Below are 25584 nucleotides of genomic sequence, written 5' to 3'. Positions count from 1 at the left end.
TTCTCAATGCCCATGCTCCTCGTGTAAGTCTACAGGCACTCCTCGCCGGCCTTGAGCGTCATGCTCATGTACTCGATGATGTAGAGGTCTGTCTTGTTCTCATTCTTGCTCGTGTTCAATATCGTCGTACGGTCTCTTGATGCCAGAATGGCAGAAGGAGTCGACGAGAGCGCGGGCCCACCAAAATAGCGATAGAGGTAGAGAGGTTTGATCGCACGCTTATGAGAGAAGGGGAACGCCGCTCTCGCAGCATATTGGAAGGCCCTTGGCTTGAAAAGATGATAATGAGGCTCTAGCTCGATACGCATAAAGATACTAGTATGCAAGGTAGACCCTTCTGGGGAAGCGCAACAGATGATCAAGCAGATTCACTTCTCCCTCAAGTACCTCCATGGACCATGACAAGGGAGGAGGAAGTTGTTAGTGGCTTCTTTTGACAGATTTACACAGCACGCGCGCGCGCTTTCAATCTCGCTTTGGCCAACTTGCCCCCGCCTTTTTCGCGTTCCTTCCTTCCTTCCCGTCTGTCTCGCCATTAACAGATAACTTCCTGCTTCAGCCATGGCGACAACGACGTCCCTCTCTTCATCGAGCGGGAACATCTCTGTCCCATCCGCCCCACCGTTGCGTGTGCAGGTGGCATCGTTCAATTGCAACCTTCAAGGCAGCTCTGCCGTGGCGCCGGACCTGTCGCACTGGCTCGTCCCCACACTTTCGGAAAAGGATGCTCGCTTTGTCGCAGTCGACGAGAAGCAAGGCCGACCCGCTCCAGACATCTATGCCGTTGGCTTCCAGGAGCTCGTCGACCTTCCCGACGGCTTCTCTGGCAATGCCGCGATGCAGTCGGCCATCAAGCGGACCGACCTAGCGATCCGCCGCGCGATCCGGCCCCAGGCGGCCACGACGAGACCCGATGGAATGTACCCGCCAGGGGGTGGGCCCGAGGACTACACGCTACTGGCAGAGGTGCACCTCGTTGGCATCGTCCTCTTTGTCTACGCCCGTGAGCGGGCGCCCGTGGCGGGCCTCTCGGGCCCAAAGAGCGCCGTCGAGCGTGTCAAAGAAGTCCGCGCAAGCTCGGCTGGCACGGGCCTGCTGGGCCTGATGGGCAACAAGGGTGCCGCCGGTGTCCGCGTCGTACTCGAGGGTGCCTTTCCTGGCATGCCAGATGAGACACTGACGTTTGTATGCGCCCATCTCGCCGCGCACGATCACAACGTCCCAAGAAGAAACAACGACTGGAAGAACATCGTCCGCCGCCTAGTCTTCGATCAGGCCTCTGTGCGGAAGTTACCTGCCTTGCCCATCACACCCAGCCAAGGAGGAAAGAAGAGCACCGATAAGGAAGAGGACGAAGAGATGCAAGGCCTTACGGAAAAGTACGAGACGGAGAAGTCCGCCCGGTTCCAGTCCCGCAAGCCCGTCGCTCTGGACGCTGAGGCGCACAGCATTTATGACACATCGCACCTCTTTGTCTTTGGCGATCTCAACTACCGCATCGGTTTCAACACGAAGCCGTCTGCGCACCTGGCCCGAAAGGGACAGGAGGACGTGGTGCTGAAGCGGAGCGACGTGAAGCGAAAGATCAACCAGGCCGACTGGAAGACGCTCGCGACATACGACCAGCTCGCGGCACAGCATCGACCCTCGGAGGGCGGGCCCAAGGCCTTCCACGGCCTCGTCGAGCCGGACATCAGGACGTGGGGCCACGGCCCAACGTACAAGTTCAAGGTGGACAAGGCTGCGCGCAAGCAGCTGCAGAAGCAGCAGCAGACCGAAGGAGGGGACAACAAAGAGCAGCCTGGAGTCGCCCCGGTCATGGGCCACAATGCAGGCGAGCTGAGCGGAAAGCGGGTGCCAGGATGGACAGATCGGATCCTGTGGGCCTCGGCCGGTTCAGCGTCAGACGACCTCCAGGGCGTCACGCCGGAGCTGTACAGGAGCATCATGCGGTACACCCACTCGGACCACAAGCCCGTCACGGCCATCCTCCGGCTCAGCCCACCTGCGTCGTCTAGCGCGCACCTGGATCCTTCGACGAGGCCATTTGGCATCGACGGCGCCTACCGCACAAAGGCCCTGCTCGGCCTCATCCTCGATCGCATCCTCGGCTATATCTGGTCCGCCCTCGTCACTGCCGGTGCCGGCAACGTCATCGTAGGCATCCTCGAGCTCGTCGGCGTCGCCATTCTCTCTGTCTGGTACCTGCGCGTCGGCGGCTCTCAGCAGTCTGACCTGGCGTACTGGCTCGGCAATGTTCTGGGCAGACCATGAGCCCCCTTTTCACCTTCCTTCATCCTGTCTTTGACTTCTTGGAAGCATCATTCTTGAAAGCAATCCTATCGAACTAAATGAGAATTGTGGATGAGGCAAAGGCATTACATTGTGTGAATTCTGTCTTTCTTTTTCTTTTGATTTGGTCCCACTATGTGTCGGCTCCCTCCTCTGCAACTGGAGCCCGGCAAGATGGACAGACGCGGCTACCGCGCAGCCACTTGCCTGCGCAATCCTCGTGAAAGACGTGGAGACATTCCAGGATGGCCGCCAGCTGGCCCTCGCGGAACTGGATCAGGCACACACCACACCTCTCGACCTTTACGCCGGCGACCTCGAGGCGGAGCTTCGTCTTGAGGACCGCGCCCGTCTTTTTGTCCTTGACCTCGCGCCGGCGCACGCACTCGACGGGCGCCACGGGAATCTGCGAGAGCTGTTCGGGCGTCAGGCCGGGATTCTTGGCGGGTCCCAGAAACTCGGCAAGGAGGTGCAAGTCGTCGTACGTGTCTCGCCTCGTCGAGCCTCCCTCGGCCTCACCATCGGGCTCGGCATCGCCATCGGCCAATGAACGATCATCAGACGAGCCAGAGGCTGCGACGGCTCTTTGCCGACGATCCTGCAGGTCGGCAAGACGGGATGCAAAGACGTCGAGGTCCGTCAGCCCCAGCGAGGGCGCGCGGGCGAGGCTCGAAGCGGCACCCGCCATCGTCTCGGCTGCCACGCTCGCCTGGGTAGTCGATGCCGCTGTTGTCGGCGATGGCTCCGCTGGGCGCTCGCTGACGATGGAAGGAGAAGCCAAAGGAGAACGAGCGGGCGGCTGCGGCTCCTCCGCAGCGGCGGGCCGCACGAGGCTGTTCATAAGCGTAGGCGGAGGTGTTGGAAGCGGCCTCGATGCTCCGATTCGTGTTTGCCGAACCTGTTCTGGCTCGCGAGTCGCAATTGCACCGTCTCCTCTGCTAACGGGCGTCATTGGGCTGCTCCTTCCTGTGCCAGAGCCAGATGCTCTCCGAAGTTCATCGATTGGCGTCTGACTTCTTTGCTGAGGCTGTTGATCGTCTCCATCCAGCAGCTGAGGCCGCGGCGGGAGTGAGGGCATCACCAATCTAGCCCCAGGTCCAGTCCTTGGCGGTGCTGGCGGCGGAGGCGGTCTCATCATCGACGACGAAGACGAAGATGTCGCACGGCCGACCGCGCTGTGGTCCGAGGTGCTCGGCGCCACGTTCGAAGGCACATCCTGCCCTTGCGCCGAGGGCGTGCTACCCCCACTGAAAGGCATCGAGCTAATACTCGATGCGCTAGCGGCTCTGAAGGAGTCTCCTGCCGGTTCGGCCCTCATTAACGTTGAATTGCGGGAATTTGGCCTCTGCGAGCCGTTGTAGAGAAATGGTCGCTGCGACGATGCCATTTGCGATGCAGAAGGTTGAGCATGAGGCGGCGGTGGCGGCGGTGGACGTCTTCTCAGTGTCTCTTGGCGATCTGCCCCACTCTCAGGTCTGGACGAAGACCCTTGCTGAAGAGATTGGTGCTCTGGTTCCTTTGTCGGGCTCGGCGGCCTGGCGTCAGGTCCGTTTACCTCGAATCGCTCCACCATGGCGCTCACTCGGCTGCCTGGTCTTCTCCAGGGCAGGGGAGGCTCTGGCAACGGATTGCTGTTGCCGCTCGTGTGCTTCTTCGAGGGCTCGAGTGGCTCGGGAAGAGCTCTCCGTTCCTCCGCAGGGATGTAGGCCATCCAGCTAGGAGTACCATTCCCCGGTGGTGGAGGAGAAGAAAGGTGATTGAAAGAAGCAGCAGAAGACGTCTCTTCGATCTGCTGCCTCGAGGGCGGGAAGTGACGAGTGGCGGCGGTGATAGTGGGTAGACGACCGAGCGGTCTAGGGGCGACACTCGATCGAGGGTTGACAAACGCGGTCGAGCGTCGATTGATGGCGCCTGACCGACCAAGCCGTGGAGTACCTGTCGTTTCGCCCTCTTGGACTGGCTGTCGTGAAGAAAGCATGCGCTCAAGGGCCGATAGAGAATCAATGCCGTATGCGCCGGCCGAAGCAGCCTGTATCTGGGCAATGGATGCGAGAGCTTCTGAACGAGCCTGCTGCTCGTCCATTGTTCGAGAGGTAGATGTACCAGAGAGCTTACGCATCGTTTCATTTCTTGCCAGCACCGTCTCTTCACGCTGCTGCTGCTGCTCTCTCTGCCCATCTTCTCCTGTCGCATTTCCAGTCTGCCTGGACACAGACCGGTAGGACTCCGCCGGAGACCGTGGTGTACCGGCGAGCCTCGTGTCCAAAAGCCTATCGAAAGAGCTCTTCCTTGTCGAGGGGGGTTCCAAGGCAGCTTCTTGGCCATGAAGTGGTGTAGCGAAAAGGCCTTTGAGTCGGTGGCCGACTGGTGGTCGATCGCTCGACGGGGTAGGTTCCCCTTCTTGGTCACTTTCCGAAGAAACGTCTCCGCTACTCCCACTGTCCTCCTCAAACTGCCCAGCCCTGGCTTCTTCCGTCGTGAAAGGAGCCGAAGACGGCCTGATTGGCTGCTTGCCCTTTTCCAGTCGATGGACCGAGCGGGACGACGCAGAGGCCAACGAGAGCTGCGACGTGCTTTCCTTGGCGCTGCTCGCAATTGATGCTGGCTCAGACAGGGCCTGATCAGGTTCCGAGGGGGAGAGCGAGTCGTCACTGTCGTCGTCTTGGCGATAACGGCCTTCTTCAGCGCTCTCGCTCTCCTCGCTGCTGCTGCTGTACGCTGCTCCACCTCCTCTGGATCGGCCCAAGACGAGAGGCGGAGGTGCCTTTGGTACGCTTCTTCCCACCTTGCCCAGGTCCTCGAGAGAAGCTCTCGATTGACCTGCTAGCGGCGGCCGTTGCTGCCGAGCTGCTGCATCCCCGACCCACCCTCCAGGCACAGAGGGCCTCCGATCATCTGAAGATGACTGACTGCTCCGAGATGGTCTCGGTGCCGCGCGCTGCTGTCGCATTGCCTGCAACATGGCTTCCTCTTTTTCCCAGGCCTCGTCTGAAGAGGCAGATTCCTCCTGAGACGTGGCTGGCACGCCACTACTACTGCTTGACGAGCCAAGGCGGGCCAACATCTGCCTCCGCAGCGGCACCTCGCTGTCTGTAACGGCCGTCTCGTTGAGTCGAGGCGCAAGGACATTGGAAGATGCTTCTGCATTGGTGGGTGGAACAGCGACAGCCGCCGAGGTAGATGAAGCGCCCACAATGGGTCCCCAGAGGTCTCTCCGTCGAGCAGCAGCTGCAGAAGCGTCGTCTCTGAAGCGAGAGTGAGACTCGCTTGACGGTCTGCCTCGTATCTTTGTAGCTTGGAGTCCGTGAGTTTCAGTCGATGCGGTACCATGCAAAAGACCAGTTCCAGTCCCGATAGCAGCTGTTCGACTCCTCTTCCTCGGCTCTATTTCATCACTGGCGCACCGTGGGGCCGCGGTAGATGATGCTGGTACCTCGCCAGTAGAAGCTACTCTCCGATGAGCGTTCGATGGTGAAGCTGATTGAGAAGCTGCCGATGGGCCTTGCACAACCGGGGCCGCACTTTCGCCACTCTCCTCTAACGCTGTAGTCTGTCCAGCATCAAGTCTCCGTCTCGCCCTTGCCTCCATAACGAGGCGTCCCAATTGAGGCACGGTGGTTTGCTGTTGTTGCTGCTGTTGCTGCTCCCTCCGCTGCCTGTCCCGCTCCAATCTCTCCTCCAATGTAAAGCCAGCCGCTAGATCGTCTTCCCAGGCTTGACGGATCGAATTCATCTCCGCTTCGTCGGCCGACGAGTCTGTTGCCCGATCTGCGTCGCTGTAAACCCTTGTAGCTCTTTCTTCAGGCTCCGCATTGGTTCTCGCTCTCTGCGTCCTCGCGTTCGTTTCATTCTCGTCCTCGTCCTCGCTTCGAAATGCCGGCGGAGGGCTATCTGGCACCTGGTACATGACCGCCTCCTCTTGCCTCCTCCTGTCCTCCTCTGTCCATTCCTCGCCCTCTCTCGGCTGTCGCGGCGGGGAGCGAGGTCTGGTGGCATTGGCTGGGAACGGAGGTGGCTCATAGTCTGGCTCTGGGTCAGACTCTTCAGCCCCCGGTAGGCCGAGAGACGAGAGCTCAGCATAGATGTCGTGTCGTCTTCGTGCTGCGAGAGAGGCGAGGCTGGCGCCAGCTGGAGAGGCTGGTTCTTGCGCGGCTACGCTCGGCGACGCCATGGTGGGGCCTGCGCTCCGTGGTCTGACAGGGTGCTCAGCTCGCTGGGAAGGTTGATCCTGCCGCTCTCTTCTTCTTGCACCGGCTTCTCTTCTCGTCGGGCTCGCATTGCGAGGCGCCGAGCTCCTCGAGAGCTGCTCGTTGCTTGTAGAGGTTGAAGGAGTAGCGAGCTGCTGGGCGCTCCGGGGTCTCGACGGGCCTCTGTCTGGGGCTGTCACTGCCAAGGCAGGCCTTGTGCGTTTCTTGGCCCTCTTTGTCGCAGTGGTGGGCACGCTTTGGTGAGTCGACGTGGCGGCAATGGTCGTGTGACTAGGTCCCGCCAGGTTAGCGCCGCTGTTTGACGAGAGGGCATTGGCCGCTTGCACCGCCCTCTCCGCCTTCTTGCGCCTGGCCTTTTCCCTCTTTTCCTTTTCCTCCTGCTTCTTTCTCCGCATATTGTCCGGTGCTGTCAGTGTCATTCGGCCGTGGTGGAGTTCGGCGGCCGTCAAGGGTCCCTCTGTCTGTGGCTGCCCTGACTGCGCCTCATTTCCGACAATGACTGTCGGAAGCAGCGCAGACGATCCTGACATCGAGGCGAGGCCGAGAAGATCCTGCGACGAAGCATGCTGGCGGAGGTGCACAAGCGACGAGGAGGAGTTGGCAAAGGACCCGCCTAGTGCGTAAGGGAGCGCTCTTGATGGCTGCTGAGACGACGAGGTCGGCGGTGGTCGCCTCGATGACGGGACTGCAAGGAAGAGAGGGTTTTATAACACGATTGCTCAAAAGTGGAAGACTCTCCCACTCACCATCTTGAGCATCTCTGCGACTGGGCATATTGCTGTGCGAGCCTAGAACAGCATCGCCGTGTCCCTAGCGAGTAGGCGCGGCAAAAGGAACGACGACTCGCGCGCGATGGGATGCGGCAGATTGGTAGTTGGACTTTTGGCGGCGCGAAATGACGCACATAACATCTTCCCCTCCACGCCTTAAAAATAAGGGGCCCACTCTCCCTTATTGCCGTCTCCTCCTGTCACAATTGTGAATTCCGGAGACTTCCTTCAGTAGTGTGTAAAGGCCAGGAGCAAGGAAGAAGCGAGGGTGTGGATTGGCAAGTATGTCCACAGATGACTGTGTAACACTTCGGAGTGTGTAAAGCACAGAACTTGAGCAATACAGAAAGAGAGAACGGAAGCAAGAAGGCATATCGGATCGAGTCTTGGTATATATACGGGCTCGCTCGGAGCTATTATAAGTGTGTCGCTTTTGGGGCCTGGTAGTTTAGAGGTATAATACTTGCTTTGGGATTTTTTCGCAAGTTTACGCGCGACTCCTTCTGCAAGAGGTCCAGGGTTCGATTCCCTGCCAGGCCCTCTTTTTCCTGTTTTTGCACGTACGATGACGCGTGTCTTCCTCTCCCTCCACGTCTTTGTTACTTCCCTTCCCTTCCTTGTCGTCGACCTCGACAGTGCTGGACCAAGTCAAGACCACCATGGCGTCCACTCAAAGCAAGGGTAAAGGGAAGAGCAAAGAGGTCGCCAAGCCTCTTCCGCTCGGCCTGCAGCCATACCATGTCTTCTATCTCGCTGGCCTTTCGGTGCTCGTCGTTGTCGGAACGGCGTATTCGGTCCTCTACTCTACCCACGTCTACAATGTCAGCCTGAGCGCGTCTGTGACGCAGCACCCGCTCCGATCGGCGCTCGACTCGAATCCGTTGAGCCAGGCGCCCCTCGCAGAATCTGCCAGGCTGCCGGCGACAATATTTGCCGATCGGAGGAACTGGATCAATCGGATCTTTATCAAGAGGGCCTGGGGTTGGACGGGACTGGCGTTTGCAGCACAAGCGCTCACGCTCCGAGCTGCTCCTTCGTCTCCTACTTCCCCATCCTCTGCAAAGGGAAAGGAGAAGGAGAGGCAAAGCAGTAGCAGTAATAGTGGCAACAACGAAGAGGCAATGGCGAGGGCCGAAGCCACCATCTATAGCCCGTTGTCAAGGTCCACCTTCCGCTTCCTTGTTGCAACGCTTCTATGGGGTGAGTCGACTTCACAAAGAAAAGGCTCTACAAGCTGACTTCTCAACTCTTATCCCTCTCTCAATGTCCCCTCTGCTCAAGTGTGAGCTGTCAGATGCTTTCGTATTCTTTGCATCTCCCGTGCTGACCTTCGACACAGGTTCTTTGCGGCTTGGTTTTTCGGCCCGCCTCTGATGACGAGGGTACTGCAGTGGAGTGGTGCCGTATGCTACCCCATGCTTCCACCCACGGCCTCTTCGTCACTTGCCGATGATGGCTTCCTCATCAAGGGCAGCGTGCACCCCATGTTCTGCTATTCGCGCCTCCCACTCACGCCGCAATCGAGCCCAGAGCTGTTCCAAAGTGGACATGCCGCGCTGACCAGCGCATCCTCTGACGGCTCCCTCAAAGCTCGCTGTACGTGCCTACCTGTCACGAGACGAATGAGTTGTGAGACTCAGAGCTCATCCTTTTCTTTCCTCAACAGTCCATGGCGGTCATGACATCTCGGGCCACACCTACATCCTCGTTCTCTCTGCTCTCTACCTACTCGAAGATCTGACGCCCTTCCTGCCCCACCTGGTCCCCGTCGCCCTGCATCCTTACCTCCTCCAAATCATACCCGCGCGAAGCTGGTCGGTCCTGGACCCCTTCCGCGCCTCGGCGTCCATCAGCCCTTCGCAAGCGACCGTCAACCTCGCCGTGGCGCTGTCGATTCTCGCGCTCATCGGTCTGTGGGCCTGGTGCCTCTTCTGCACCGCCCTCTTCTTCCACACGCCCCAGGAAAAGGCCAGTGGCCTCCTCGCAGGCCTCGCTGCCTCACTCCTCATCCCCAAGGGTGGGTGATGGATGATGTTGTCGTACTTGTTGCATTGCAGACTTCGTCACACACGGACTAGAAACAGGAAAATGAAGCAATATTACAATTGATGCGGAAAACCCCCCCTTGCTACTTCCCTCTATTACTTGTTCGTCTTGGAAGAGCCCGACGACTTGGAATCGAGAATCTCCATAAAGGACTCTTGCGGGATCTGCACCCTGCCGAAGCTCATCGATCTCAGCCGCTTTTTGCCCTCCTTTTGCTTGCCCAGCAGCTTGGCCTTGCGGTCGTAGTGTCCGCCATAGATGCCTTGCAGGACATCCTTTCGGTATGCGCCCTTCTTCTCAGCGGCCACGACCTTGCCCCCCACGCAGGCCTGCACCACGACGTCGTACTGCTGCCTCGGCACGACGTCCTTGATCTTCTGGGCCCACTGTCGTGCGACGTAGACGGCCTTGGAGCGATGCACGACCTGGCACAGCGCATCGATGGGCGTGCCGCTGATGAGAAACGTGAGCTTGACGACGTCGCTCCTCTCCCACCCGTCCTCCTCTGCATCGATGCCCTCGGCGCGACCCTGCCCTTCAACGAGGTCCTCGTACTCAAATGTGGCAAACCCAGCCGTCTTGCTCTTGACGAGGCCGAAGAAGTCCGTCACAATCTCACCAAGCGGCAGACGGTACTTCATTGTCACGATCCTCTGCTGCTGCTGCTGCTGCTGCTGTTGCCCATCCAGGTCGCCGCCCACCATGCTTGTGGTAGCAGCGCCCCCCTCTTCATCGAACGAGACGTCCACCTCGGTCCCGCGTCTGTCCGCGCAGAGCTGCATCATCGCGCCAACGTGTTCTTCAGGGCAAGTGAGCGTCCCGAGCACCATCGGCTCTTGCACCTCTACCACGTTCTTTCCTCCTCCCTTTGTTCCTATTCTCGAAGCAACGTGGTCTGGAAAGTCGAGTGGGTTGGAAATGATGCGCGATGAGCCGTCCTGGTGCACCAAGCGATACGCAACCGAGGGAGCAGTGACGAGAATCGTTTGCTCGTACTCATCCTCGAGCCTTGCCCTAAAGATCTCGAGGTGCAGCGCGCCGAGCAGGCCGAGCTTGATGCCCTGCCCCAACGCGTTGCTCGATTCGCGAGCGTAGGTGACGCTGCGGTCGTTGAGGGCTAGGCGCTGAATAGCTGCTTCTAACTTGGGAAAGTCGGACGACTCGACGGGAAAGGCGGCGCAGTAGACCATCGGCACCGAGGGCTTGAAGCCAGCCAAGGGCTCTACATGGGTATTGGCATGGTGCAGCGTGTCGCCGATGGATGCTTCTGTCAAGGACTTCATGTTGCTGAGGGATTCTTGTCAGTATCGATGTGACTAGACAGCAAGTTGTGATCAGACTCACCAGACCACCCAGCCGACCTGGCCTTGACAGAGAAGCCCTGTTGAAATACCGGTGGGACTGTTCACTCCCGCATCGAGCACCTCGTACTTTTTCTTGGAATGCGAAAAGGCCAGCTTATCGCCCGTCTTCAGCACACCATCGTGCACAGATACGAGGGCAATGACGCCGCGGTACGAGTCGTACCAGCTGTCGAACACGAGGGCGCGCAGCTTTTCTCCTTCGCCTCGTTTTGCGGTCGTCTTTGTACGAGGAGCGAGGGCAGCAGAAGGGGGAGAAGAAGCAGCAGCAGCGGACGTGTCGAAACCGACATCGACGATGCGCTGCAAGACTGCTTCAACTCCCATTCCCGTCTTTGCGCTGACGAGAATTGCCTCATCTTGCCCACCCGGCATACAGTCCAGGCCCAACCTGGACTCGAGCTGGGCAAGCACGGCGTCGGTGTTGGCATTGGGCAGGTCGATCTTGTTGATGATAGGGATAATTCGCAAGCCTCTTGCCACTGCGATCCGAAAAACGGAGAGTGTCTGTGACTGAATCCCCTGGGTCGCATCGACGACGAGCAATGCCATCTGGCAGGCGCTCAGGCTCCGGCTCACTTCGTAAGCAAAGTCGACGTGACCAGGCGTGTCGATGAGATTAAGCAGGTACTCGCGACCTTGAGAGCGTCGGTCGGCATAGATCATGCTGACTGCTTGGCTCTTAACGGTGATACCCCGCTCACGCTCCACCTTGAGCGAGTCCAGCACCTGGCGGTTCACCCCAGATTCGCCCTCCATGGGAATCGTACCTGTAAGCTCCAGCAGCCGGTCCGCCAGCGTCGACTTGCCGTGATCGATATGTGCAATAATACTAAACGATGTGGGAAGAAGCATTGCAAACTTGGAAGCGTCTGGTCCCATCGACTTCGCTGTCGGTGTGGCCGATGTAGACGCAGCAGAAGCCGAAGCCAGACATCGCACACTGCCGCCGACCCATTCTCTGCCACGATTTGGTGGCCTTTCAAGACCGCGGGCAACCAATCGGGGTCGTAAACAGCTTGCGGAAGCGAGTCTATGCAGAGGTGCGGCTCGCAGACGAGGCGCAACGATGCGCCCAGCTATTCTTGTCGTCATCTCATGTCGTCTTGGAAGATGCAAAGCTGCCAAAATTGACGAAATGGATCTTCTAGTTTATAGAACACGTGGAGGAACCGGCCCTCAGGAACGCGCGGGCTAATCGTGGTGGAGTGTGATCAGCTGCAGCAGCGGCGACAACGACAACGACCACAGCAGCGATAAGGGGCTCATAGAGCAGCAGGAGCGGCAGCGCTGGTAGAGACAGACGAATCGAGATGTCTGCGCAGCTGCCCTATGCACCGTACCAGAGCCATCGGAGGGCCCCGTCGTCTGCGTCGGTAAACTCCGGGGATGTTTCAGGCGCAACGACGCCTCAGCCTATGGCAAACACGCCCTCGACGGCGATGCCAATGGCGTCCTCCAATGGCTCTCATTGGACCCAGCAACAGCAACAGCAGCAACACAGACAGCTGCCACCTACGAAAGGTGGAGCTGGGTCTGGAATACCCTCTGATGCCCCGCCGCCGCTACGCACAATCTCCTCGCTCCGAGCAAAGGACAAGGGCAAGGCGGACCCTGACAGGACAGCTGGCTCATCCACTGCTCGCAGGGCTGTCTCGTCAACATTGGCAGTCCCCAGCGCGTCTTCCCCGTCAGCGTCCACCTCGTCTTCCGCAGCCTCCACGGCACCACTTGCCGAATCCTCGACTTCACCAACCCCCTCGAGCTCCTCGCTGCTCTCCCCCCACCCGCAGCGAGCTACAGGGCCGTCACAGAGACCAAACGGCCAGGGCCACCATGCCAAAAGGCACTCATACTCTCCATCGCCCACGCGCGCCAGTCACCCAACGGGATCGCACTCACGATCCGCCTCGACTGCGTCTGGTGGCAGCCTCCTCCTTGCCCCTCACCTCCCTCAGCACGTTTCTACTGCCCAACGGCTCCGCGACGGCTCTAGCCTCTCGGTCCAGATGGGTGGCAGAGACACACCCACAAGTGCCAGCTCGGCGTCATCGTCGCCTTCCGGCACACCCCTTACCTTCTCACCCAACATGGGCGCCGGTGTCAATGGTGGACACTTGCCTGTCCCTTCGCACCTCGCAGCATTACCCCCGACGCTGACCCAGGGAGGAGTTGGTGGTGGTGGGCTACCAAATGGAATGATCGGGAGAGGCACGGCGTATCGGCCTGGCTTTCAGCCAAAGGGCGTCTATAGGGTCCGCACGGACGACTTTGCAGTTGCAAAGGCTCGCTCGAGAGAAGGTAGTGCTACTCGCAACAGGCAAGATGGAGGAGGGGCCGACGCAGAAGAGGAGCCAAAGGGGGCCAGATCTGAGATGGAGGCACAGAGGTTGGAGAGGAGGCTCGAGAAGCTCCTCTTACTCCACAGCGACGCGGGCCTGGCTAGGCTGATGGGCGCCGCCTCGTTGGCGGTCGACTCCTCGTCTTCCATCTCATGGCTGCCTGAGACGATCAAGCGACAGCGAAGGCTCGCCGAAGAGGAAAAGAGAATGCGAGAGGAGGAGATGCGAATCGTAAAGTGGGAGGACGATGCGAGCCGCAAGAGCTGCGCAGTCTGTCACACCCCATTCAGCCTGACGGTCCGGAAACATCATTGTCGGCTCTGTGGCCAGGTTGTATGCGCTTCACCTCAGCTTTCGGTGCCACCCTCGCCCTTTTCATCGGAAGAAAAGGAGCAGCAGCTCGATGCGGCCCATCTGGCAGAGCTCAAATGCAGTGGACTCGTCGTGGGTGATGGCAAGGGCGGCAGCAAGATCAGGGACCTCCCGCCTCGCTGGGACGATAAGCCGCTGTTGGACGTTTTTGTCACGCCACCGGGGGGCGGTTCAGCCAGTCCGGCTCCTTCTTCGCCGTCGAACTTGAGAAAGAGAGAAGAAAGCGAGACGCTCAAGAGAAGAGGGATACGCATCTGCAAAGACTGCCGCTCGACGATCATGCATCGACAATACATGCTCGACGATGGCTCGCTTCCCATGTATCTGAGACTGTACGAAGACCTCGTCTCGCTACAGAAGGACATTGAGCAGTCGCTGCCTGAGTTCCAGGAGATGGTCCTCGGGCTCCAAAGGCAGGACGCAGCAGCGGCGCTGGGCACCAACGGAGCAGACGAGCAATCGACAACGGATAATTCCAGCAATGGGGCAAGCACGACGACGACGACAACGGGCAAAGCGAGGCAAAGGACAGCACTGGCTCTGCAGAGAGACGCAGCCCAAGCAAGGAAGCAGCTTCTTGCCAATTTCGCCAATTACGATGCGCTTGCCAAAAGGATCAGGGCTCTGCCTGTCGTTTCACCGCCAGGTGCAACGCCAGCCGGGACTGGAGCACCGTCGGCACAGAAGAGGGTGCAGGAGGCCATCTGGACGCGGGCCAATCTGTTCCTGCAGCAGAATGTGAGCTTGATCTTTCTCGCTTGAATTCCTCTCATATGCGTTCGGGCCTTGCTGACTTAAATTTGTGGGACGGCACCAGATGTTTCCGCTCCAGAGCCTTCCTAAGCTTGGCGCAAAGGGCAGCAGCACTAACGCGCAGGCAGGGTCAAAGCAAAGCGCTGTGTCCTCAACCTCTTCTTCGCCCAAGATGGTCAACGGATCGGCCGGTGGGCCAGACGAAGAGACGCTGCGTCGTGTGCAGCAAGACCCTGAGGGCGCAAAGGAGCAGCTCATCGTTCTCGAACAGCAGCTGGCCCTCGTCAGGCAGTATGCGGTGAGTTCTCTTGTCATCATGGTCACTCATGATAAATCTGATCCCTTGGCTGACGTGGACTGTCATTGCCGACGAAAAAGGCAAGCGCGCAGAAGTCGAGGAAGTTCCAGGACGCAAAAACACTCAAGGCCAGTGTCGAGGATTTGCAAGAGGAAATCAGACGATTGAGGGGGGCCGGTGTCAGCGTCTGAATCGCGCGATACTCTATCCCTGCCTGTACTTTCACTGCCATCATGCAATATCCTACTCGCGCACAGTCACGCTTTCTGACTCTCTTTCGTTGCGATGAAGGATAAATTGTCTACTGAATTGAAGTGTCGAAATGGCTAGCACCCTTCTGCTTCACACCCAGTCCTCGTCCTCGTCGCTGATATCGCCATCGGCAATCTCCTTTGCCAGCTCTCTTTCCCTCTCGCGCGCCGCAGACGCCGAATCGAGCTCGGCCTTGTGGTTGTCGAGCGGGTAGCGCATGGCTTTGACCGACTCGTTGTGAAGCTGCAAGCAGAAGTTGATGCGTTGCCTCAATTGAGCCTGTGGCTCGTTGGTCGAGTACACTTCGCCCGTCTCGCGGCTGCGCATCTCGCCGCGCTCGTGGTCGACCTGCGCCTCGATGACGCCGTCTCTGATGGCCTTGGCAACAATGTACTCTGCATCTTCCTCCGACTCTAGGTGCAGCTTGCGTGTGATGTCCGACAGGCTGATGCGCGAGTATGCCAAGGAGATGGTGCGAATGCCAGTCTTGATGACGTTGTGCCTCAGCCGCAGAATGAGTGAGTGCGTCTTATCGGCGAGGAAAAGGGCATTGTGCGTCGAAAGCGTCTTTGCAAAGAGAGAGAGATCTCCGATTCGCACCGCCTGGACAATTTCCATGTAGGGGGCCAGTGCCTTCTTGAGAACGTCCATTCGGAACACGCTCCGTTCAGAGATGTCGCCCATCAGGAGCTCCACGACGACGAGGAACTTGTAGGCGGTCTGCAGGAAGCCCGCGCCGGGGCTCGTGGGCTTTACCTTGGCCAACTCTGCTTTGAGCACGGTGTATGCGTCTGCTACAGGCTTTTCGTCGCTGTCCTTTGTGTCGTCTTTTCCCTCTGCCTTTCTGGCTCTCTTCTCTTCCTCTTCCCTCTTCGCCTTGGAGCTTGGTTGTGGTGCTCGTCGAATAGCTTGCTGCAAGTGCGTGTGTGCCTCGGTGTAGTTCAGCTGCACAGCTCGGATACGGCCAACGTAGTATTCGTAGCGAGCAATTTGACCGTTTCCAGCCTGCGCTCGTGGGAAGGGCGCACGAGCCACGAGCTTGTCAGCTTGGTCGTACAGGTTTGACTCGACGATGTAGGATCGCAAGAGGATGTTCTGGACTGTGGCGTTTGTCTCGTTGTCGTGTCGCAGAGCAGCTGTTCGGTGAAGAGACAGAAGGAAGTCCCTCTCCTCGGCTAGGCCTCCGCTCTTGCCTTGACCCTTGAGAATCTCAACGCATCGAGCGAGATAGAAGATGGTGCGAGCACAAACCTGGTCGAGTGTCCGCTTGTTGGCCGCTTGGATTTGCTGAAGCGACCTCCGAGAGAAGATGGCGGCCTGTGAGTTCAAAAATTGATCAGCTTTGTTCTACCAGCCCCATACCAACAACCTCACCTTCTCGATTTCACCCTTGTCCGCAAGATAGACGATGACAAGGAGGCTGACGTATGCATTGAGCTCGGCGGAGGCCTCGGGAGCGTGCTTGAACGACGTGTCGGCGAGAGTTGCGGCATCCTTGATAGACTTCTTTGCGGCTCCTTCTGCGCCCTCGGCAGAGTCAACATCCATGGCATCGCCAGTCGTCTGCCTCGTGGTGCTTCCATTGCCGCTTGGGACATATGCGTGAGGGAGCACTGCAAGCAGCTGAGACCTGACTTCTGAGTCTGGGCAAATACGAAGGGGTCAGCACAAAAACAATGAGAAGAGGAGCAGCCTTCTAGTCCTACACACCTTTTGCTGTACCCTCTTCTATGGCCCTTGCCAGGACATCGGGATGGAGGCTGCAGAGCTTACGGCTTGAAGCCAAAGATCGGAGTGCTCTCGCGGCGAATCGTGGCTCGAGATGGGCGACAGAACGGACAATGAGGAGCAGGTTGTGTCGGAGGAGCGTCAGGAAGATGTCCTTTGGAGCTGGAGGCTCTTGGACTTTCTTCGCCTCCGAAGCACCATTAGGGGCTGGGACACTGTCGGCCGCCGCCATTTGGGTGTCAGGCATGTCTTGCTGCTTGTGATTGGATCGTCGAAGCGTCGTCGCCTCACTTGTATCTTCTCGACAAGCAAGCAGCGTCGACGCGCTTCATGCACGACGTGATCGGTCACACGTTCGGCCGAATATCTGGCACAGACCACACCCAGTCCCTGTAAAACACGTGACGTGGAAAGGGCGTCGGAGCAGAGTCGACCGGAGCGACGCCCGGGCCAAATGAATCTATGCACTAAAGTTAGGCAGACCCCCCTCATCTAGGCAGGGCCTGGTGACGAGCTGGTCGTCACTTTAATAATGGGTGGCAGGCTCTCCTGGAAAAAGCTTGGTAAAGCGGAGGCGCGGCGATCCGTGTTTCTCATTGCAACCCTGAAAAGAGAACAGAGTCGAGCAAGGGGGGAAAGAAAACACCAATACACTACCGTACTAGCTGCTGTTCTAGCTGGTACCGACCAGCTACTTAGAGCGAGGGGAAGCCCCGACAGAATTTAAAAATACCCTCGCAGAAAGTCGCGCTAGGACCAGCCCCTTTGCCCTTGCTGAAGATTTGACAAATTCCTTTGACCTGCACCAAGTCCAACGCACCACGGAACCGCGTTGTCCGCTTGCCCGCCTGCTCTCACGTCGTTTTCGAGCGCACTCTCTCTTTCTCTTCTTTTCACCTTCCCTTTCATCCCTTTGGCTTCTGTGAGCACGACTCTTTTACCGACTCTTTTCGAAAAGGAGTGCCTTTACCTCTTCTTTGATCGCGACGCTCGCTTTCTGGCCGCGCTCGAAAGGTGGTAGTCTAGCCCTTGACGGGTGTCGCTGCCGGCCGCAAAGACAGACAGAGCACGGAGGAAGAGGAAAAGTATCTCACTCACCATGGACCAGCGTGCGACAACCCCGCCCGAGGATGTCGAGAAGCTCTCGCAGCTCTCGAACATCTCCCTCGACTCCATCTTTCCCGTCCTTCGCGATCGCTTCTTCTCCTCGCTGCCCTACACCGCTCTCAGCGACTCGATTCTCATCTCGGCCAACCCCTTTGCGGCGCCCGGCAACCGAAACACGGACGACACTCTTCGAGAGTACACAAAGGACTACCGCGAGACGAGCAAGTCGAACCGAGCCAGGCTTCCGCCCCACGTCTTTCAGCTGGCGTGCAACGCCTACTTTTACCTGCGCAGGACCGGCCAGGACCAGAGCATCTTGCTAGCGTGAGTAACTGCTGAAGAAGAATAATGCTTTACCATACCATGCTCATCGCCTCTCGTACTGCTACAGGGGCGAGACCGCCTCAGGAAAGACTGAGATCAGGAGGCTTGCGCTGAGGACCCTCATCGACTTGAGTGCAGCCTCGCCAGGCAAGAAGGGATCCAAGCTCGCCGCGCAAATTCCTTCTGGCGAATTCATCCTAGAGAGTCTGGGCAACTCGTCGACGCTCGAGAATGCAAACGCCTCGCGCTTTGGCAAGTACACGGAGCTCCAATTCAGCGAAAGCGGTCGGCTGGTGGGTGCCAAGACGCTCGACTACTATCTTGAGAGGAACCGCGTAGTGAGCGCGTCGTCGAGCGAACGAAACTTCCACATCTTCTATTACCTCGTCGCCGGCGCATCAAGTGAGGAAAAGGAGTTCCTCCATCTCGGCGATGGCTCCGACTTCCGCTTCCTGGGATCCCACTCGAGGCAGCACAAAGAGACCGCCCGACAGGATGCGGCCAAGTTCACCCGTCTCAAGCAGGCATTCAAGAACGTTGGCCTGTCCAAACGCCACGTCGCCTCCATCTGCCAGGTGCTTGCCGCCATCCTGCACCTTGGTAATTTGGAGTTCTACCAGGACCGCCATCGGACCCAAGACTCGGCTTCAATTCGCAACCCAGAAGTACTGCACATCTGTGCAGAATTCCTCGGCATCACTTCAAAGGCGCTTGAGGAGTCGCTGACGTACAAGACCAAGATGATCAAGAATGAGGTCTGCACCATCCTCCTCGATGCCGACGGGGCGGCCAACAACCGTGATGAGCTGGCAAAGTCCATCTACTCGCTTCTCTTTGCCTGGATCAACGAGCACCTCAACGAGAAGCTTTGCCGCGACGACTTTGACGCATTCATTGGCGTCTTTGATCTGCCGGGCTTTCAGAACCTCTCGAGGGGAAATTCGCTGGACCAGTTCTGCGTCAACTTCGCCAACGAGTCGTTGCACCGTTTCATGCTTCGCACTGTCTTTGAACGGAAACAAGACGAGTACGCCGATGAAGGGCTCACTTTCCTCTCGCCAGAAGTGCCTTACTTTGACAATGCTGAGTGCGTCCGCCTCCTCACGAACCAACCTGGTGGCCTGGTCCACATCATGGACGACCAAGCTCGACGAATGCCAAAGAAGACGGACCAGACCATGGTCGAGGCCTTTGGCAAGCGGTGGGGAAACCACCCTTCCTTCAAGGTTGGACCTGCTGACCGAAGCGGCTCAGCCACCTTCACCATTAGTCACTTCCACGGAACGGTGGCATACACGAGTGAGAATCTCCTGGAGCGCAACAGCGAAAACGTCAGTCCCGACTTTGTCTCGTTGCTCCGTGGGCAGACGATCGAGGCAGGCAAGAGCGCGGCAGACGTCCCGGGCGCACAGAGCGTCGGCTCCTCGATTTCCTTTGTACGCAACCTCTTCAATACTAGGGCTCTCAACACGCAGGCACATCCAAAGAGCGAACAGACGATTGTTGCTGCTCAGCAGTCGGTGAAGCCCATGCGTCAGCCCTCAATGCGCAAGCGTGGAGGAACGATCAAGAGATCTACGACTCAGCGCAGGGGTGGTGCTGACGACGATGACTCCGACGACGATGACGACGCCAAGGACGGTGCAGGCACCTCAGGAGGCAAGTCAAAGCACTCGGGCGTGCGCTGCGTCGCAGGCGAGTTCAAGAGCGGTCTAGACACGCTCTTTGAGACAATCGAAGAGACCAAGCCCTGGTTTGTCCTGTGCCTTCGACCTAACGACAACCAGCTGCCGAACCAATTCGAGGCTCGCGTTGTGAAGCAGCAGATCAAGTGCATCGGCATCGCCGAAATGGCGCGCAAACTCCTCAACGAGTACAGTGTCAACATGACCTACGAGGAGTTCTGCAGCCGCTACGCCGAAGTACCCGTTCTGAGTGCTGCCAACATGCAGGGCGCGACTGGTGGTGAAGCCAAGCAAAAGTTCTCAGCCGCCAAGGAAGTCATGGGCTGGAGCGACAACGATGCCGCTTCGGGCAGGGTCAAGGTCTTCCTCTCCCATGCCGCCTTCCGCGAGCTGGAAGACGACCTCCGAGCGGGCGACCCAGAAGAGGTTCGGGCGAACGAGCGCAAGGCACTCATGGATGCTGACGCTGCTGCCCGTGGCGAGACAGACCCCTTCTCGCCCCTGGGCGTCATCGATGAGTCTGCAGGCGGTGCCCTTGCAGGAACTCCCGGCGGCTTCGTCGGCGCATATGGTGACCCATTCAAGGAGCGCTCCACCGCGGCTTTGCCCCTGGTTGGCAACCAGGAGGACAGCATGGACGAGGCCAAGAGCACCTACTCGGACTTTTCCGGCCTCAATCGCCGCAGCTACGGTGGCAACTTCAGCGCCTCAGCGTCGGTGGTCGGCTCGGAAGCCTATGCACCCTCGCGCAACATGTTCGCCGACGCCAACGGAGCAGCACGCGGCCTGAACGAGAAAGGCCCTACGCAATTTACCGACGCCGCGGATGGGGAGGTGGCCGAGGAGATGGCCGTTACCTCACAGCGCAAAAGATGGGTGCTCCTCACCTGGCTTCTCACTTGGTGGATTCCTTCGCCGTTCCTCAAATGGTGTGGCGGCATGAAGCGCCCCGACATTCGTATGGCCTGGCGCGAGAAGCTGGCCATCAACATGATGATCTGGTTCATTTGCGGCTGCGCCATCTTTGTCATTGCCGTCTTGGGCAATGTCATTTGCCCCAAGCAACACGTCTACTCGACTGACGAGCTGCAGAACCGAAAGGGCAATCAGTCCTTGACCGCCATCCGCGGCGAAGTGTTTGATCTCAACAACATTGTCACCATGCACCGCTCCGTTGTTTCGGTCGTACCCGAGACAGCAATTCTCAAGTACGCCGGAGAAGATGCAACCGGTATCTTCCCGGTGCAGGTCAACGCGCTCTGCAACGGTGTCGACGGCAGTGTCAGCCCTTGGGTCCAGCTCAATCGGGACAACTCGACAGATACTAACGCCCAATATCACGATTTCCGAGCCATTCACCCTGAAGACTTCCGCTCTGACTGGTACTACGAGTCGATGTGGCTCATGAGATCAAACTACCGCGTCGGTTTCATGGGTTACACACCCGATGGCATCTCGGACCTCCTCGACGAAGGGCGCGCCGTGGCAATCTACCGCGGTGGCATCTACGACGTGACCGACTATGTCAGCCAGGGAAATCGCGGAGCAATTCAGGCGCCGGAAAACACTCAGGCGCCGGCGAATACTAACGCACAGTTCATGTCATCTTCGATCATCCAACTCATATCACAGAATCCGGGCAAGGACATCACCAAGCAGCTCGACGCCCTGCCCCTCTCTTCCGACGTCATGGATCGTCAAAGAGTATGCCTGAGGAACCTCTTCTTCATCGGAAAGCAGGACAACCGCAACTCGCCCCAGTGTCAATTCGCTCGTTACATTCTCTTGGCTCTCTCGATTGTCATGGTCGCCATTATCGGCTTCAAGTTCCTAGCGGCTCTCCAATTCGGAAGGGAGCGTAAGCCAGAAGAACACGACAAGTTTGTTCTCTGCCAGGTTCCTTGCTACACCGAAGGCGAAGAGTCGATGCGCAAGACGATCAACTCGCTGGCTGCACTCAAATACGATGACAAGCGCAAGCTCATCTTCATCATTTGTGACGGTATGATTGTCGGTTCGGGTAACGATCGACCTACTCCGCGCATCGTCCTCGACATTCTCGGCGCGGATCCCAACCTGGACCCAGAACCATTGAGCTTCCTCTCGCTGGGCGAGGGAAGCCGTCAGCACAACATGGCAAAGGTCTACAGCGGTCTGTACGAGCACCACGGTCACGTTGTTCCTTACCTCGTTGTTGTCAAGTGTGGTAAGCCCACTGAACGCCAGCGTCCAGGCAATCGCGGAAAGCGAGACTCGCAGCTCGTTCTCATGCGTTTCCTCAACAAGGTTCACTTTGGCCTGCCGATGAATCCGATGGAGCTCGAGGTTTACCACCAAATCAAGAACGTCATTGGTGTCAATCCGAGCTTCTACGAGTACGTCCTCCAGGTCGATGCCGACACAGAGGTCGAGGCCCTCTCGCTCAACCGGTTTGTGTCGGCATTTACCAACGACAAGAAGGTCATCGGTCTCTGTGGAGAGACTTCCCTGTCCAACTCGAAGCGCAGCTTTATCACGATGCTCCAGGTGAGTGCCCTGTGCCAGTAGGGTTCTCCTCACATTTTAGAGCTCTAACCCATGCCTTTTCGCAGGTCTACGAATACTTCATCTCGCACTACCTCGCCAAGGCTTTCGAGAGCTTGTTCGGCTCCGTCACTTGTCTTCCAGGTTGTTTCTCCATCTTCCGAATCCGTACGCCCGACACGCATCGACCTTTGTTCATTGCCAACCGCGTCCTTGAAGAGTATGCCGAAAATCGCGTCGATACGTTGCACACCAAGAACCTGCTTCACCTGGGTGAAGATCGTTATCTGACCACGCTGGTTCTCAAACACTTTGGTAACTACAAGACGCTCTTCATTCGCGACGCCAAGGCCATGACGACGGCGCCCGAAGACTGGGGAGTGCTCTTGTCGCAACGACGTCGATGGATCAACAGTACGGTGCACAATCTCTTCGAGCTCATCTCCACGCCAGGCCTCTGCGGTTTCTGCCTCTTCTCCATGCGCTTCATCGTCTTCATCGACCTGCTCTCGACGATCATTGCGCCAGTCACCATGGTTTACATCGTCTATCTCATTGTTCTGGTCTGCACAGATGACGCCACTGTGCCCGTCACGAGCTTGATCATGTTGGCGGCCATCTACGGTCTTCAGGCCATCATCTTCCTGCTCCGCAGGCGATTCGACATGATCATCTGGATGCTCATCTACATCGTCGGTACACCCGTCTGGACTCTCTTCCTGCCCCTCTACTCCTTCTGGCACATGGACGACTTCTCGTGGGGTAACACTCGCGTCGTCATGGGTGAAAAGGGTCAAAAGATCGTCAAGCACGACGAGGGCAAGTTCGATCCCAACGAGATTCCTGAACAGACGTGGCAGGCCTACGAGGAGGAGCTTTGGGAGCGCAACTCTGCTCGCTCCATCGGCGAGATCATCGAAGCGGCCCGCAATGACAAGTCCAACGCCGGGTCGAGGGCCGGGTCGATGTATGCTCCGAGCCTGTACGGCGCGCCCATGATGCAGCAGTCGCCCAGCTATGGACACAGCCCCTCTGCTTCGCAGCTCGGCGGCGCCATGGGTGGCGGTTCGCAAGTTGGCACGCCTGGTTATTTCCCTCCTGGACAGATGGACGCTGCGAGACATTCGACATACAGCTTGGGCGGCGGCATGCCTCAAGGACAGAGCTACCACGGGGCCATGTCGGGCTATGGCACGCCTGCTATGTCTATGTTTGGCGGACCAACTGCGACGAATCCGGGCGTCTATGCATCGCAGCCGACATCGATGTATGGTATGCCGCAGATGCAGTCGCAGCAGTTCCAGTCGGGCTACTTCCAGGGATCGCCCTCAATGTATGGCCAGTCGTTCTACCAGCCTCAACAGCAGCAACAGCAACAGCAGGGATCTGGACAGAGGAGCGGACGATCGACGCCCGGACCCGCCGAGGGCCCTCTGGTCGACGCCAGCACGCCCGGCGCTGTGCCTGCAGACGATGTCGTCGCTCGCGACATTCGACAGCTCATCATGTCCTCAGACCTGGCCAGTGTCACGAAAAAGAAGCTCCGTGGTCAGCTTGAGGAAAAGTACGGAGCACCATTCTCGCCGGAGAAGAAGACATTTGTCAATGAGACGATCGACAAGGTCCTCGCGGAGGTCTGAGGCCTGCTCAGCTCTGTATGGATCGCCACTCGTCCACGTCCTCTTTCTGTGCATCTCTTCGCGAACTATCATCAAAGCCAAGGAACCCTACCTTCACGAACAATCTCTCCCTCGTCCCATGTGTATCTTATTGAAACGTTCTCCCCTCTCTTTTCTCTAACTTCTCCAATCGATCAGCCTCGCTCCGATTTTGTGCAAGCGTATGACAATGAAATTGTGATTCTATGACCCGATATCATGAAAAGAGAAAGCAGTGTACATCTCAGATTCGTAGTGGCATGTAGAGGCCAAAGTCTCTCAAGCGCTCGCAGCTTTCGTAGACCTCTTCTCTGATCCTCTTTTCGGCCTCTCGATCCGCACCAATGCCAAAGAGGGTGCCCATGCTCGCCCGTAGCCTCCGTTCTTGGTAGTCGCGACGGCGCTCGCACTCGTTGTAGAGAATATTCTTGTATGAGTTCTCGACACGCCGCTCGAAGCCGTCGAGCTTCGAAGTGTCTTTTCTCGTCGCGCTTCCACTGCCCGCAGCGGCTTGAACGAAGGGGTGCTGAGACCAGGCGGTCGGGTCGACGTGGTACTTGACGTTGTGCTTCAATGTGGTTCGGGGCATCCGGTATGCGCCCTGTGCATTCCACGTGTAGAGCGGGTCCGGTGTGCCAAAGAGCGTGGGCGCATAAGACAGGAGCGAGAAGAGACCCAGGATAAGAATTGGGAGCAGCTGCAGGAGGATCGACGTGGATTCTTGCTGTGGCTGGTGGCCACCTGCTCGTGGCCTTCTTGGCATGCCTGGCCCAAAGTGCACACCTGGCCCGCCAAAGTGGAAAGTCGTTCCTCCTCCTCCAAAGCCTGAAAGACGATTCAGTAACCTTGACCGAAGCAGACGACGAAAAGAAACACCTACCGTTCCCCATGCCGCCTCCAAAGAACATGTTGAAGAGATCTTGAGGATCAATCTCGCCATTCATACCCCCGCCGCCATACGTCCTATATGTTGCCCCACCCGGCCCACCTCTCGCAAATTGGCTGAATCCAGACCCACCACCGCCGCCTCCCCTCGAGTCTGGGTCGCTGCCCGTCTGGTCGTAGATAGCCTTTTTGTTCGAGTCTGAGAGAATTGTAAAGGCCTTCGAGACAATCTTGAAGGCTTCGTCGGCACCAGGTGCACCGTTCTTGTCCGGGTGCAGTTGTAAGGCGAGCTGTAAGCCATGTGTGTGAGCTCTCCTCCTCTTCGCCCCAACGATCCATGATGTCCCTTCTCACCTTCCGGTAGCCCTTTTTGATTGCATTTTCGTCCGGCTTGTCCTCTTTTTTCAAGCCCAGAACCCCGTAGAAGTCATTGTCCCTGCCAGCCTTGTTGACCTGTGTCACAATCTTTGCCTGTTCCTTGGTGTACTCCCTCTGGGGCCTCTTTTCTTCCGCTGCAGAGGAAGCCCCGGCAGCTGCCGGTCGCCGATGCGCTGCTGATGCGGTCCCGTTCGGCATCGCCGAGCTCTTTCCCGAAGAGGAAGAGGACGTCCCGGCTTCGGCACTGCTCCCGTTCGCCTGATTTTGAGTCGAGGTGTTCCCGGGCATGTGACCTTTCTCCAAGCTGGTGAGGAGGATCTTTGCCTGGGATGAATTGGGGTCCATGGACATGGCTTTTCGGGCCCATTTGAGTGCGCCCTCGAGGTTCCCCGACGACGAGTGTTTCATGGCGAGATTGTACGCCTTTTGGGCGTCTTCGGGCGACGACATATTGCTCACCGTCTCGGATGTCGATGACTACCGAATCACCGCAAACCCCGGTCGTCGTGAGGGAGGGCCGATCTCGTCTCCCAGGTAGGAATTTTTAGACGTCTAGGGCCAGGCCAAGATTTCGTCGCGTGTCGCTCAGCTCTTCTTCGGCC

General features: G+C 58.1%; 8 protein-coding genes and 1 non-coding gene across 9 annotated transcripts; 5 read left to right on the top strand and 4 right to left on the bottom strand.

Moving 5' to 3' along the window:
- Nucleotides 1-492: 492 nt before the first annotated feature.
- Nucleotides 493-2356, top strand: FA10DRAFT_265326 (DNase I-like protein). Its single transcript, XM_025521008.1, has one exon. The coding sequence runs from the start codon at nucleotides 562-564 to the stop codon at nucleotides 2272-2274; it is 1713 nt and encodes a 570-aa protein (XP_025378664.1). The 5' UTR covers nucleotides 493-561; the 3' UTR covers nucleotides 2275-2356.
- On the bottom strand, nucleotides 2339-7366 carry FA10DRAFT_278285 (hypothetical protein). The gene is made up of 2 exons (XM_025523447.1): nucleotides 7247-7366; nucleotides 2339-7185 (listed from the first exon to the last, which is right to left on the bottom strand). The coding sequence occupies exons 1-2, from the start codon at nucleotides 7272-7274 to the stop codon at nucleotides 2426-2428; spliced, it is 4788 nt and encodes a 1595-aa protein (XP_025378663.1). The 5' UTR covers nucleotides 7275-7366; the 3' UTR covers nucleotides 2339-2425.
- Nucleotides 7367-7707: 341 nt separating this feature from the next.
- FA10DRAFT_t24 lies at nucleotides 7708-7810 on the top strand. Its single transcript has one exon. It is a non-coding gene; the product is annotated as a tRNA-Pro (tRNA).
- Nucleotides 7713-9385, top strand: FA10DRAFT_265324 (hypothetical protein). The gene is made up of 3 exons (XM_025521007.1): nucleotides 7713-8470; nucleotides 8609-8866; nucleotides 8937-9385. The coding sequence occupies exons 1-3, from the start codon at nucleotides 7930-7932 to the stop codon at nucleotides 9293-9295; spliced, it is 1158 nt and encodes a 385-aa protein (XP_025378662.1). The 5' UTR covers nucleotides 7713-7929; the 3' UTR covers nucleotides 9296-9385.
- Nucleotides 9386-9411: 26 nt separating this feature from the next.
- FA10DRAFT_300074 (GTP-binding protein lepa) lies at nucleotides 9412-11559 on the bottom strand (the record flags this gene model as incomplete). The annotated part of the gene is made up of 2 exons (XM_025524793.1): nucleotides 9412-10603; nucleotides 10661-11559. The coding sequence occupies 2 exons, from the start codon at nucleotides 11557-11559 to the stop codon at nucleotides 9412-9414; spliced, it is 2091 nt and encodes a 696-aa protein (XP_025378661.1).
- Nucleotides 11560-11904: 345 nt separating this feature from the next.
- Nucleotides 11905-14718, top strand: FA10DRAFT_300073 (hypothetical protein). The gene is made up of 3 exons (XM_025524792.1): nucleotides 11905-14129; nucleotides 14209-14442; nucleotides 14523-14718. Exons 1-3 carry the CDS (start codon nucleotides 11991-11993, stop codon nucleotides 14631-14633), a joined length of 2484 nt encoding a protein of 827 aa, XP_025378660.1. The 5' UTR covers nucleotides 11905-11990; the 3' UTR covers nucleotides 14634-14718.
- On the bottom strand, nucleotides 14688-17011 carry FA10DRAFT_265320 (putative 26S proteasome non-ATPase regulatory subunit p58). The gene is made up of 3 exons (XM_025521006.1): nucleotides 16405-17011; nucleotides 16069-16337; nucleotides 14688-16011 (listed from the first exon to the last, which is right to left on the bottom strand). Exons 1-3 carry the CDS (start codon nucleotides 16652-16654, stop codon nucleotides 14785-14787), a joined length of 1746 nt encoding a protein of 581 aa, XP_025378659.1. The 5' UTR covers nucleotides 16655-17011; the 3' UTR covers nucleotides 14688-14784.
- A 200-nt stretch (nucleotides 17012-17211) lies between these two features.
- FA10DRAFT_238944 (chitin synthase 8) lies at nucleotides 17212-23928 on the top strand. The gene is made up of 3 exons (XM_025519161.1): nucleotides 17212-17853; nucleotides 17921-22064; nucleotides 22130-23928. Exons 1-3 carry the CDS (start codon nucleotides 17522-17524, stop codon nucleotides 23699-23701), a joined length of 6048 nt encoding a protein of 2015 aa, XP_025378658.1. The 5' UTR covers nucleotides 17212-17521; the 3' UTR covers nucleotides 23702-23928.
- Nucleotides 23833-25510, bottom strand: FA10DRAFT_67738 (DnaJ-domain-containing protein). The gene is made up of 3 exons (XM_025525639.1): nucleotides 24959-25510; nucleotides 24615-24894; nucleotides 23833-24535 (listed from the first exon to the last, which is right to left on the bottom strand). The coding sequence occupies exons 1-3, from the start codon at nucleotides 25430-25432 to the stop codon at nucleotides 23964-23966; spliced, it is 1326 nt and encodes a 441-aa protein (XP_025378657.1). The 5' UTR covers nucleotides 25433-25510; the 3' UTR covers nucleotides 23833-23963.
- Between the last annotated feature and the right edge of the window lie 74 nt (nucleotides 25511-25584).

This window comes from Acaromyces ingoldii (genome assembly GCF_003144295.1).
Source record: "Acaromyces ingoldii strain MCA 4198 unplaced genomic scaffold FA10scaffold_2, whole genome shotgun sequence".
NCBI classification, from domain to species: domain Eukaryota; kingdom Fungi; phylum Basidiomycota; class Exobasidiomycetes; order Exobasidiales; family Cryptobasidiaceae; genus Acaromyces; species Acaromyces ingoldii.
This window is presented reverse-complemented; position numbering and strand designations above follow the sequence as displayed.